Source organism: Myxine glutinosa, chromosome 11 (genome assembly GCF_964187855.1).
Source record: "Myxine glutinosa chromosome 11, kmMyxGlut1.1, whole genome shotgun sequence".
NCBI classification, from domain to species: Eukaryota; Metazoa; Chordata; class Myxini; order Myxiniformes; family Myxinidae; genus Myxine; species Myxine glutinosa.
The window spans coordinates 115,988,809-116,002,506 of record NC_136271.1 but is presented as its reverse complement, the minus strand read 5'-3'; the positions used below and the strand labels follow the sequence as shown (position 1 = coordinate 116,002,506).

Sequence of the window (13,698 nt, the reverse complement as noted above, 5' to 3'; positions counted from 1 at the left end):
GAAAAAGTAAGTACACCCCATGTAAAGTTTGGACTTTTTAAACATATTTCAACATACAGCTATTTGATCTTCATTTCAACAATATTGATAGATAAAGATGATATAATATAATAAATATCATCAAACATTTACATTTTGTAGTCCATTGTATAATTTAAACAAACATAAATGCAAATTTTGCATGTGGAAAAAGTAAGCACACCCTTGGCTCTCATAGGTGGTATTGCCCCCTTTGGCAGAAACAACCTCAAGTAGGCGTTTCTTATAACTGTCTACCAGTCTCTGACATCGACTGGGAGAAATTTTTGCCCACTCCTCCATGCAGAATTCTTTCAGCTGTGCGATGTTTGAGGGGTTTCTTGCATGCACAGCTCGTTTCAAATCCCCCCACAACATCTCGATGGGATTTAGATCCAGGCTTTGACTTGGCCATTCCAGAACCCTCCATTTCTTTCTTTTCAGCCATTCCTTGGTGGATTTACTTTTATGTTTAGGGTCATTGTCATGTTGCAAGGTCCACCTTCGGTTTAGCTTCAACTTTCTGACAGATGGCCTCACATTATCCTCAAGCACCCCCTGGTACAATGAAGAATTCATAGTGGATTCTATGATGGTGAGCTGCCCAGGCCCTGATGCAGCAAAGCTGCCCCAAACCATAATATTTCCACCACCATGCTTTACAGTTGGTATCAGGTTGTTGTGGTCAAATGCTGTCTTTGGTTTTCACCAAACATGTCTTCTGGTACTGTGGCCAAATAGCTCTACCTTTGACTTATCTGTCCAGAGCACATTGTTTCAGAAGTGCTGGTCTTTGCCTAGGTGTTCATTGGCAAACTTTAGTCTTGCCCTGATGTTCTTTCTGGACAGCAAAGGTTTCTTCCTGGCACACCTCCCATGTAGATCAAATTTGTGCAGCCTCTTTATAATAGTAGACTCATGCACTTTGACATCAAAAGTGGCAAGAGCTACCTGTAGGTCGCGTGATGACATTCTGGGGGTTCTTAGAGACTTCTTTCAGCATCTTGCGGTCTGCTCTCGGGCTGAACTTGCTGGGGCGGCCTGGCCTGAACAAGTTGGCAGTTGTTTGGAATCTTCTCCACTTGTAGATGATCTCCCGGACAGTCGAATGATTGATTTCAAATTGTTTGGAGATCTTTTTAAATCCCTTCCCAGACTCGTAGGCATCTATAACCTTCTTTCTGAAGGCCTCAGAGAGCTCTTTTGATCTACGCATGGTGACGCCGCACACTTCAACAACAAAGAGCAAACCCACCTAAATGTCTGAGGTTTAAATAAGACAGGTTCCTCCAAGATCCTCTAGCTAACGATGTTCTAATCATTTGCACCTGAGCTGGTGCACCTGATTCTAATTTTAGGTATTTGAAGTAGTGATACATGTCGGGGTGTACTTACTTTTTGCACATGTGAAATTTGCATTTATGTTTATTTAAATTATACAATGGACTACAAAATGTAAATGTTTCATGATATTTGTTGTATTATATCACCTTTATCTCTCAATATTGTTGAAATGAAGATCAAATAGCTGTATGTTGAAATATGTTGAAAAAGTCAAAACTTTAAATGGGGTGTACTTACTTTTTCACGTGACTGTATATATATATATACACACACAGTATGTCTCCACACAGTATGTATGCACACTCGTATGACATCTCGCTGTCCAGCCAATAATGCCAGATACAGCCAACTATTTCTCACTTGGCATCCTTTCTTGTGCTTCACTCACAATAAGAGTAGAAAATATATTTGTCTCGGTCAACATTTTACAAGTTTAATAGAAACAATAGTCTCTAAACACATGCAGCTGGAATAAACAAACGATCATGAAAGTAATAACTTAAGATGTAAAATAATTCACAAAACATTGGTTATGGTGTATGGGATGGAATATTCAAGGCTCTGAATGCGGCAATCATGTGATGTCACTCACTTGGGACAATGCAGAACTTTGTAACGTTAAGATAATGATGCATATATTGAAGCAATTGTAACGTAAATATAACAGCCATAATTGTAGTTCCAGCATTTCAGAAAATGGCAGGTATTTGTTAATTACAAAAATGTAGTTCTCTTTGTATAAAATGGCCTTTAGAATCGCTAAAAAAAACATTTCTGAAGACATCTTATCAGTTCATGAACACTTTAAAAAAAAATTGTAACAAACTTGATGAGCAGAAATAAACAATCCAGATGAGAGCCACAAAATCCAATTATCTACAAAGCAGAATATAAATGAAAACACACACACATACACAGATACGATAAAAGGAACTTTGGCGCAGGAGGTCATTCAGCCCATTGACATGCCTGTGAATGCAGTATTTCGTTTGAGAGGAGAAGGGAGCAGGATGTGAGTGGAGGGAGAGCAGGGGGGAGGCAGAGGGGGAGAGGGGAGGGAGAGCAGGGGGGGGGGGGGGAGAGGAGAGGGAGAGCAGAGTGGGGGGAGGCAGAGGGGGAGAGAGGAGAAGGGAGTGGGGGAGGGAGCGGGATGTGAGGGGAGGGAGAGCAGAGTGGGGGGGGGGGGGGGGAGGGCAAGGGGATGGGAGGGAGTGGTGGAGAGACGGGAGTGGTGAAGGAGTGGGAAGGGAGAGGAGTGGGTGAGATAGGAGAGAAGGGATGGGAGGGAGAGGGAAGTGCGGGACAGAGGGGAGGGGTGGAGAAGTGGAGGGAGAGAGAGGAAGCAGATACTTTCTCTAGCTTTTCCCATGACTTGGGACAGGTACTCTAGATTCCTAGTGGTCAGATAAATCATTCTTCAACATGTTCTCAGTGGAGCACCAACCTAAAGAACTCTACAGCCCTGAGTACTTGGTTCCAACAGTGAAGGGTCCTGGTGGTTATGTAATGTAGTGGGGTACATTTTCCTGGCATGGTCTGTGTGCAGTCGTTCCCTTAGAAGGCAAGGTAAATGCCAATCGCTACTTTGTGGAACTGAGTGATCATCTTCACCCCATGTTGAAGCATTTTGTTCCTGCCAGGAGGGGTCTCTTTCAGGATGACAATGCCCGCATCCACAGAGCAATTGTGGTTGCCCGATGGTTTTGTGAACAAGCCACTGATGTTATCCATACGTCATGGCCTTCTCAGTCGGCACATCTGAACCCAATCAAGCATTTATGGGATATTCTGGAACGACGCCCGAGACAGCGTTTTCCACCTCCATCAAACAGGTGTGAGTTGATTTACTTTCTCGAGGAAGAATTGTGACGCATCCCTCCTGCAGAATTACAGACGCCGGTGGACCGTATGCTATGGTGCATGCAGGCCGTACTGGCCGCACATGGTGGCAAAATGCCCGATTAAGTGATTTAACATTGGTGTTTCCAATTTTTTGTCCACTGCCTGTAGTTTCCTTCAGAAGAATTCTCATATCCAAATATGCAATGTAGATATATCATTTTGGAATCAAATGATTCCAATCTCCTCTTAGTTCATGAATCTCAAACAAGAGGTCATGATTAATGCAGTTTGACATCTTGCTCTGCTTGTTAAACTCATTGTGTGTGGCATGCAAGGCTGTCTTAGTACTGGCTTTCAGACTTCCTCCACTTACATAGTCAACATGTTGCTATCAATGGAATCCTCGCCACTCCTCTCATATTCGAGGGTTTAGTTGCCCAAGGCAGCTTCTTAGGCCGAGTCTTGTCCTCATCTACATAAAAGACCTATCCAATGCTCTGAAAAACCGTCAATTCCATTTTGCAGATGACTCACCATTATAGCATAAATACATACCTGCATCGCATGGACAGGTAGACAGCAGCAGCTGTGTCACTGTCTGCTGATCTGCTATTGATTAGATGTCTCATAAATGTAACATGTACTTCAATCCTGGGAAATATCACTGTGTCACACTGGAATCCATGGTCGGCCACTGGTAGAGTTTCAGTCTCTTGAACTTTTAGTCCTCACCATCAGTCACAAACTCTCCTGGGCGAACCATATGGTAAAGTCAGCCTCCAATTGCAGCTACAGACTGGCATCCTACTTGAAAAATCAGAAAAACTTACAGCCTGCATTGCCTTTGTCTGTAACTCAATGGAGTGTTCTCCCTGATGGTCTGGTACCCGAGCATCACAACTATCTCTCCTGGATTATGTGTACCCTAAAGCTATCAATATTATTGGTATTTCCTCCAATGAGCCCGAAGCACAAGGACTGCTGTTCTCACACTGGAGACAGCTCTGTGGTCTCTGTTCTTTTTTTTTTTTAGTGCCCCCCAAAAAAATACGGGACTCCAAAAATCCATTGCTTTCCACCCACCACCACTTTTATTTTTACCACTTTTTCCCCATTTGTGGAACTGCTTTCTAGAGACTGTTCAATTGCACTCTTCCCTCCAGTGCTTCCCAGTAAGCAGTGAACCACGACCATGTTATTCTCCATCTGTACTCACAATCCTTTCTACCCCCGTTGCGCCTAACTGACCCAACCCTCTTACTTTCAGGTTAATTTGTTTCCTTCTCTACTCTCTCATTTTTTGCTGTTTGTACATTCCTTGCTTGTTGTATCTAACTGTTGCCCCACTGCCAGTTCAATGCTATTTACCTTTTGTGTACCTTATGTGGATCATAAATATATGATCATGGTTTGATCATATATTTACCTTATGTGGATCTGTATTGCGTCCTTATGTGTATTGCTCTTTCATGAGCCTAAATTGTGTGTACAAAAAAAAGAAGATTATCGTGCATAAATATACTTACCCCTTTATATTCCCACGAACTAATTTTTCTGTCCTATATTTTCCACCGCTTGGATATGTTCCAGCTGGAAAGCATGAAATACTTGAAATGAACCTGAGATCTATTACATAATGGAGTAGTTGTGTGTGTGTGTGTGTGTGAGGCATGTTTTTGTGGAGTTCTAGTGCAGCTTTCTGATGAGGAATGTGATACACCAAAATGATTGTCATGATATCCTGAGTTGGATAGGCTAATCAAATACAAAAAATCCAGAAGAATACCCATGTTTTAAATGCATGTCATATTAAGGTGTATAGGGCAGCTTAACACGTCCTTCCGCGCGGGCGGCATGGCATTCTAATTACAAAATAAACCAGAACGGCAATCTGTGGAGCACGTAACTCAGCCAGGCTGAACAGTTTACATTTTGTATCCCACTGATAGGGCGGATCTGGATCCAGACCTGAACCAAAATCGAATTAGCTTGTTCTTGTCACATAACAAACTCATCCACCTAGTTTTGTTATAAGTTGTCCACAACTTTTTGAAATATCGTGCTACATATCGATTTTGACCCTATCACTCAATGGTGAAGAATCACTTGAAGAATTAAAATATTATTGTATCAGGATCTGCATTCAGATTCTCACCAAAATTGAATCAGTGCGTCCTTGTCGTTCACGCAACCAGTCCACAACATTTCGGCTGAATCCGTCCATAAATTTTTGAGATATCATGCTAGATATCGTTTTTAACCCTATCACTTATTGGTGAAGAATGACTTTAAAAATTTCTGATCCAGATCTGAGTCTTCACCAAAATCTAATCATTTCGTCTTTGTCACATACCCAACCTCTCCACCAAATTTCATCAAAATCCTTCCACAACTTTTTGAGATACCTTGTTCACAGACAGACAAACAAACAAACACAGACAGACAGACTGGGGTGAAAACATAACCTCTGTCGACCTTAGGTAGCAGAGGTAATAACAAAAAGAAAGATAACATTGTAACAAATCATATATAAATTAATATTAATAATATTAACAATAATAACAGAAGTATCAATGAAAATTTGGTCCAATGGGACGAACGGGCCAAGATATTCAAGGTAAAACAGTGATGAGGACACCACCCTGAGACTGCACGAGTGGTATGGATGACAAGCTGACCACCAAACGGAACGTGCCAGGCTTGTATGGCACAAATCGAATGGTAATGGCTGCTTTTCCACGCTGTGGGATATCCCTGGTGAAGCAAAAGGAAAGAGTGAATGCAAGTTGAGATAATTTGAAAAGGTAAAAGTAAAAAATAAAAAAAATAGTCAAAAGTGGTCAAATCTGTAAGTTGACATCTTGAAGCTCACAACTTGACCTTCACATTGTGACACTACAAGGAGAATTTAATATTACAGTTTGGTTATTACATCACAATCTGACAGCAATATGAGGCCTATATCTGAGGAGCATACTGTTCCTATCTACAGTGCATTCAGAAAGTATTCAGACCCCTTCATTTTTTTCACATTTTGTTATGTTGCAGCCTTATGCTGAAATCGTTTAAATTCATTTTTTCCCTCATCAATCGACACTCAATACCCCAAAATGACAAAGAGAAAACAGGATTTTAGAAAGTTTTGCAAATTTATTAAAAATAAAAAACTGAAATATCACATTGACATAAGTATTCAGACACTTGAAATTTAGCTCAGGTGCCTCCCATTTCTCTTCATCATCTTTGAGATGTTTCTACACCTTGATGGGCGTCCACCTGTGGTAAATTCAATTGATTGGACATGATTTGGAAAGGCACACACCTGTCTATATAAGGTCTCACAGCTGACAATGCATATCAGAGCAAAAACCAAGCCATGAGGTCGAAGGAACTGCCTGCAGAGCTCAGAGACAGGATTGTGGCGAGGCACAGATTTGGGGAAGCCTACAAAAAACTTTCTGCTGCCTTGAAGGTTCCCAAGAGCACAGTGGCCTCCATAATTCTTAAAGGGAAGAAGTTTGGAACAACCAGGACTCTTCCTGGAGCTGGCCGCCCGGCCAAACTGAGCAATCGGGGGAGAAGGGCCTTGGTAAGAGAGGTGACCAAGAACCCGATGGTCACTCTGGCTGAGCTCCAGAGATCCTGTGTGGAGATGGGAGAAACTTCCAGAAGGACAACCATCACTGCAGCACTCCACCGATCTGGGCTTTATGGCAGAGTGGCCAGACGGAAGCCTCTCCTCAGTGAAAGACACGTGAAAGCTGCTTGGAGTTTGCAAACAAGCACCTAAAGGACTCTCAGACTGTGAGAAACAAGATTCTGTGGTCTGATGAAACCAAGATTGAATTGTTTGGCCTCAATTCTAAGCGTTATGTCTGGAGGAAACCAGGCACCGCTCATCACCTGCCCAATACCATCCCAACGGTGAAGCATGGTGGTGGCAGCATCATGCTGTGGGGGTGTTTTTCAACAGTAGGGACTGGGGGACTGGTCAGGGTTGAGGGAACCATGAACGGAGCAAAGTACAGAGATATCCTTAACGAAAACCTGAAACAGAGCGCCCAGGACCTCAGACTGGGCCGAAGGTTCACCTTCCAACAGTACAATGACCCTAAGCACACAGCCAAGACAACGCAGGAGTGGTTTAGGGACAACTCTGTGAAGGTCCTTGAGTGGCCCAGCCAGAGCCCTGACTTGAACCCAATCGAACCTCTCTGGAGAGACCTGAAAATGGCTGTCCACCAACGGTCCCCTCCAATCTGACAGAGCTTGAGAGGATCTGCAGAGAAGAATGGCAGAAAATCCCCAAATCCAGGTGTGCAAAGCTTGTCGCGTCATACCCAAGAAGACTCGAGGCTGTAATCGCTGCCAAAGGTGCTTCAACTAAGTACTGAGTTAAGGGTATGAATACTTATGTCAATGTGATATTTCCGTATTTTCTTTTTAATAAATTTGCAAAACTTTCTAAAATCCTGTTTTCTCTTTGTCATTATGGGGTATTGAGTGTAGATTGATGAGGGAAAAAATGAATATAAACGATTTCAGCATAAGGCTGCAACATAACAAAATGTGAAAAAAGTGAAGGGGTCTGAATACTTTCTGAATGCACTGTATATATCATACTTATTCGACCTATTAAACCTTAACTTTGGTAATTCAAATATCCTGGTTGTTGTTGTATTATAGTACAACCTGGGTTCAGTGGTCATGATGTTCCAAAGTACAATCCACACAACACAGTGTCTTTTCAAACATTCAAGAGGAGAGTTGAAATCAGGCATAACAGTGAAAGAAGATTTTGAATATTGTGAGCTGAGTAAGACTAGAGAACAAGATTAGAGAAAATGAATTCTCCTGGAGAGCAACATCAGTGTCTATCGTGCCGTCGTCTTGTCGACATTCCTGTACGGATGCAAATCTTGGACACCCTACCGTCCCCATATCAAGCACCTTAATCAATTCCATATGTGATGCCTTTGTAAGGTTCTTGGCATTATGTGGTGAGACAGAATACCCAACACCTCAATCCTAGATCGCTGTCGTATCCAAGGAATTGAGTATTTCCTGATGCAAGCCCAGCTTAGCTGGTCAGGACACCTCACACGCATGGAAGACCAAGGATTCCCAAGAGCACTTTTCTATGGATAACTTATATTTGGTAAACCATCCCATGGTGGACAAGGAAAGTTCTAAAGGACGTCTTTAAGTCTACACTCAAGTCTTGTGCCATTCCAGTTGTCACCTGGGAACATCAGGCCATATGCAGGTCAGTTTGGCGTAACATTTGGCACAAAACCCTGGACCACTTTGTATGTGGGAGCCGTGCTATCGAGAGACAGCGGAGGCAAGAAAGGAAAACCTGCCAACGTCCATCTCCGCAAAAGGACCAGTCTATACCTGTGATGTTTGTGGTAGACACTCTGGGTCCCGCAGTGGACTATACCACCATCGCACAACGCACAATGCTTAGTGAGCACACCAACGAAGGGAAGAGATTCATAAAAAGCGACGACTCGCACTATAAATCATCATCATCATCATCGAAAATCTAAGAAACTTCAATATGAGAGAAACAGAATTTTTTTTTTAAAGAAAATAAGCTTTAAAGCTTGCAGGTGGAGTGCGTTTACAGGACGTGATCTCACCAAAATTATTCACTGCCTGCCAAGGAGTTCCAACAGCTAAACTGAGGAAATAGAGGAAAAAAATGTCGATGTAGAAAATCGAAACCTCCTACCATTCACAGAGGGCATTGTTTTAGCTTCATACAACACTAGAATTGAAAATCATGACGGAAGAGCTCAATTTGGAGAGTCAAAATGAAAAAGGAAGATGACAACAACAAAATTGTCAACTGATGTGCAAAAAAGGAAGATGATTCAAAATGGTTATCGCAAAATTGAAGAAATGGGCCATTGCGTTTACTTAGGACAATTTGTATGGATAACTTTGAAGGAGTCAAGAGACGTACAAGAGCAGGATTGGCAGCATTTGGAAAACTTAAAAATCTCTTGAAAAGGAATCTGCCCTTGTATCTCGAAATGAAAGTATATAATCAGGGTGTGCTTCCAGCAATGGCATGTGGCGGTGAGTCGTGGTCTTCAGCAAAGAAGATGGAGCAAACAGTGATTCCCATACAAAGAGCCATCAAAAGATGCTGTCTTAGCATAACCAAAAAGGAGAAGAATGCAAACTATAATGGATCAAACAGAAAGTAGAATTCCTAATCATTATGATGAAAAATAAAAGACTGAAAGGGGACTGAACTGGAAATGTAGCAATAAGAACGGAAATCCAGTGGACAACAAGGATTATAAACTAGCAACATAGGGAAGGCCCTGACCAAAGATGAGATGGACAGATGAAATTGAAATATTTACTGGAGTAGAATGGCCTCAAATTTCATTGGACAGAAAACATGGAACATTTTGAGGGAGGCCTTCGTCCCGCTAGTTAAGACTAAATAGGCTGGTCAAGAAAATATCATATAAAGCAGTAGTTTTATTTTATCTGCAAACGGTGTCTGCAAATCTTGCCCACAAATTAGTATTAAATAAGAAGAAACGTGATGCAGTTATTAAAAAAAAAAAAAAAAAGGTTTACCTGTGTGGTACAGCATGGGGCCTGACAATTCCTGGACCTTCAAGGCGAAATACAACCAGGCGCAGCGTTTGAGGTACTGGGTTTACATAGTTGATCCGCAGCGTGCATTTCATACCCACTCTAATGTTATCAGGAACCTGGCAGAGTCGCAGTGCATAACATAATGGTAAAATTTACTGTACACTCAAAATTTACTGCCATATACACAATGCTTTGCGACTGATTCAAACTCTAAATCACAATTCTACAATGGTACCACAATCGCACAATGGGTTAAGGCAATGCAATCCAATGCTTCATGACTCTCACTAATTAATCATGAGACCTTTATTGTAAGTGTAATGACGGAATGCAAACTATATGTTGCCAAGCATCTCGAGGCGGCACTTTGCAATTCCCCGAGGGTGGGCCTCTTATAATTCTGAGCTCAGACCACCAAACAGTTCATGCAGATACCCATTCTCTTAAATCGCCCAAATGGTTTAACTGAGAGGGTAATTGCACCACAGAAGTGAAGGAGCACCACCTTGGTAAAAAAAAAAAAAAAAAAAAAAAAAAAATTGAAGGAGCACCACCTTGGTAATTAAACAAAAAACCCAAATATATTATAGGTGGACAAAAACAGAAATTAAACAAGTACAGATACATTTATAGTACACTTCTCCCATGCCAAATAAATAAATAACATATTTTCCAGTGGGCGACATTACCGCCTTCAGCGTGGAATAGCAAATGGAATTGGAAAGGAGTGGTGTACAATAATTGCTTGATTAATAGCAGAATTAAAATAAATAAATAATAATCATAAAATAATTAATTTCTTAATCAATTGGCTAATAACATACCTAAACCACCACTGCTTCATCCAAATCTGTAACTTTTTGAAAATTAATTAATTCGTTGAAAAAATCAAATAATCAATCGATTAATTGATTAATCAGTAAATCAAAAATACCCTTTACAGCAAAATAACTTGGCCACTGTCGTGCCCAAATATAAGCTTCCTACCTAAAAAGGTGCCTGAGATATTTCCCAAATGAGAAGGAAAATAAATTAGTAGTTAATGATTAAAAGAAATAAATAATAATTGTAAAATAATTAATTTCTTAACCAATTGGCTAATAGCATACCTAAAGCACCACCGTTTCATCCAAATCTGTAACTTTTTGAAAATTAATTAAACGAGTCGTTAATGGAAAAAATTAAATAATTAATTGATTAATCAATAAATCAAAAATATTCTTTATAGCCACATCACTTGGTCACTGTCGTGTCCAAATATCAGCTTCCTAGCTCAAAAGGTGCCCGAGATATTGACCAGATGAGAAAGAAAATAAATAAATACTTAATTAATCGATAATAATTAAGTAATTAATCAGTTAATTAATTAATCAAAAAACAAAAAATACCATTTTTGCCAAAGCACTTGCTCACTATTGTGCCCACATTTCAGCTTCATAGCTCAAAGTGTGGCTGAGATATTGCCCAACAAACAAGAAAGAAAGAAAGAAAGAAAGAAGCTGGAGTGAAAACTGAGTACTCCCTTTCAGCATGCGTCATTGCCGGCCCCCCTTCAGTGCCCGACAATGACGTCATGCAGCGCCTGGAGATGGCATAGGAAAGGAGCGGTGTAAAACAATAATCGCCAGACCCCCTATCATTGTAGGGCCAACATTGTATCATTCCTATCATTGCCAATCATTCCTATCATTGTAGGGCCTATCATTGTAGGGCCACAGATCTACAATAACGCAAGTTGCAATGCTATGGGCCAACAGGGGAAGTTAGAGAAAAAAGGTGGAAAGATGCAATCAAGTAAGATTGGAAGGGTTAAACGGTGATATAAAAGAGGGGGGTGGGGGGGGGAGAATCAAACCTGTTGTGAGGATACGAAGAGTTGGGGGGAAGCAAGTGCTGGCAGCAACTACTTATAGAACGACTTTGGCACCACAGTGTCGACTGTGCAAAGAGTGCAGCACCAGAAATGATGTACTCTAGTGTACTTAAGTTGTGTTGTTAAGGAAGTGACTCACTCCGCGTGGGTGGTGCTCCGCCCCTTTTCTCAGTGAACGTTGTGTTGTGCTAAGCTGTCTCTTTGCGGGAAAACGGGTGCTCTACTTGCGGGAACAACGGTGTTTTGTTTGGCACAGTCATTGAAAGGGGATTATCTGCCTAAACATGTGCAGTGGAATTGCAGACTCTTGAAGACAGATGAAAACATCACCGAACAAAAGCCACCAGCATTCTTCCAGCCATGTGCAGGACCAAGCATGCATTTATCTGCTCTGCCAATCTCTAACAATTCCACTCCTTTATGTCTCATACCAGAGTTTGCCCTGCCCTTTTCTTTTTTTTTGTCTGCCTGAATTTTACTACCGTACCAACTCGTCAACTGTCTGTCTCCAGCTTACCCTGAAAATAGTCTCTCCCAATGTGTGTGTGTTTATGTGTGTATGTGTCAGCCATGTTTTTTGTGGAGTTATACTGGACTGCTGAGACCCCTTCGACCCTTAAGACCCCCAAGACCCCCAAAAGACCTCTAATTATTATTATTAAGGTTCCAAGGCCCCCAAGACCCCCAAAAGACCTCTAATTATTATTATTAAGGTTCCAAGGCTTCCAGGCTGGGAAACCTATTGTTTTTGTTCAGACTAGCAAAAACGCCCAAGGCCGTGAAGACCAATGAAAATTTGGTTCGATGGACCAATGGGCCCCGAAGTAGCATTAAAATAGAAAAACATTCACAACAACAAATAAACTTTCAACGTGACCTATATACAGACTTGGCACTTAATATGGAATATATATTTTTTCTTGACTTGGGTTTACTTTTTGAACTCGGTATATCAATCTGGCGAGTTTCTTTTATGCTTCGGTGATTTCTTTGTTAAAAGAACCATGTCACTGATTGTTTGTCGCAGCAAGAAGTCAATAACAGGATTATATCACAGGTGGCGTGACAAAATGTACGGACAGGTACATTTGACGATTGGCTTCACAATCGGGTATATAAGGGTTGTTGCGTTCTGTATTAGTGGAAAACAACTGCTGCACGTCTACAAAAGTTATTGCCGCTTCCCCTGGAGATGGTCCATCAACTCGACAATGCTGTTTGTCATTTAGTGGTGGCTTTACGAAATTCCGGCATGAAACAGCGTGCTATTGCTCGGCAGTATGGCATCACTCAAGGTCAGGTGTCAAAGATCCTGAAACGAAATGCTCAGAGGGGTGTCCCTACTCCAATACCGAGGTCAGGACGTCCCCACAGAACCACAAGGAGGGATGATCGCCAGCTGCACCGGTTAGTCCGCAATGGCCGTACCAAGTCAGCTAATCGGCTTAGGGCTGAGTGGCAGCAACTGACAAATGTGCCTGTATCCAGAAGGCTAGTCAACCAACGACTGGTTCAAGCAGGCTATCGTGCCAGGCGTCCCCTGAGAAAGCCACGTCTGACCAGACAACACCGCCAGCACCGATTGCAGTGGGCCAGAGAGCACCGTCAATGGCAGCCAGGACACTGGAATCACGTGATCTTCAGTGACAAGTCTAGATTTCTGGTCTATCGTCAATATGGCCACGTCCGAGTGCGCAGACAAGTGCATGAAGCCTACAACGAAGATTGTACAGTGCCAAGAGTCCAAGCTGGAGGTGGTGGGGTGACCGTTTGGGCTGCTTTTCATGCAGGGGGCAAAACTGACCTGGTTGTTCTGAATGGAAACCTGAACCAGTTCAAGCAGAGAGCCATTCTGGAAGAAAAATTGCTTCCATTTGTTCGTGCAGCCTTTCGAGGAAACTTTGTCTTCCAAGATGACAATGCACGGCCTCATCGTGCTCGCATGATCCAACACTTTCTTGCTGACCGTGGTGAAGAGCATATCGAGTGGCCTGCCA

General features: G+C 41.9%; 1 protein-coding gene across 1 annotated transcript in view; it reads right to left on the bottom strand.

Annotated features, from left to right (window-relative positions):
- Positions 1-1,779: 1,779 nt before the first annotated feature.
- The window catches only part of LOC137436956 (protein-glutamine gamma-glutamyltransferase K-like), a 76,398-nt gene continuing 64,479 nt past the window's right edge, over positions 1,780-13,698 (bottom strand). The window contains exons 14-15 of the mRNA XM_068131206.2: positions 9,808-9,944; positions 1,780-5,958 (exon numbers count right to left, since the gene is read on the bottom strand). Of these exons, the coding sequence (XP_067987307.2) occupies positions 5,817-5,958; positions 9,808-9,944 (279 nt within the window). The 3' untranslated portion in view covers positions 1,780-5,816. The remainder of the gene's footprint in view (positions 5,959-9,807; positions 9,945-13,698) is intronic.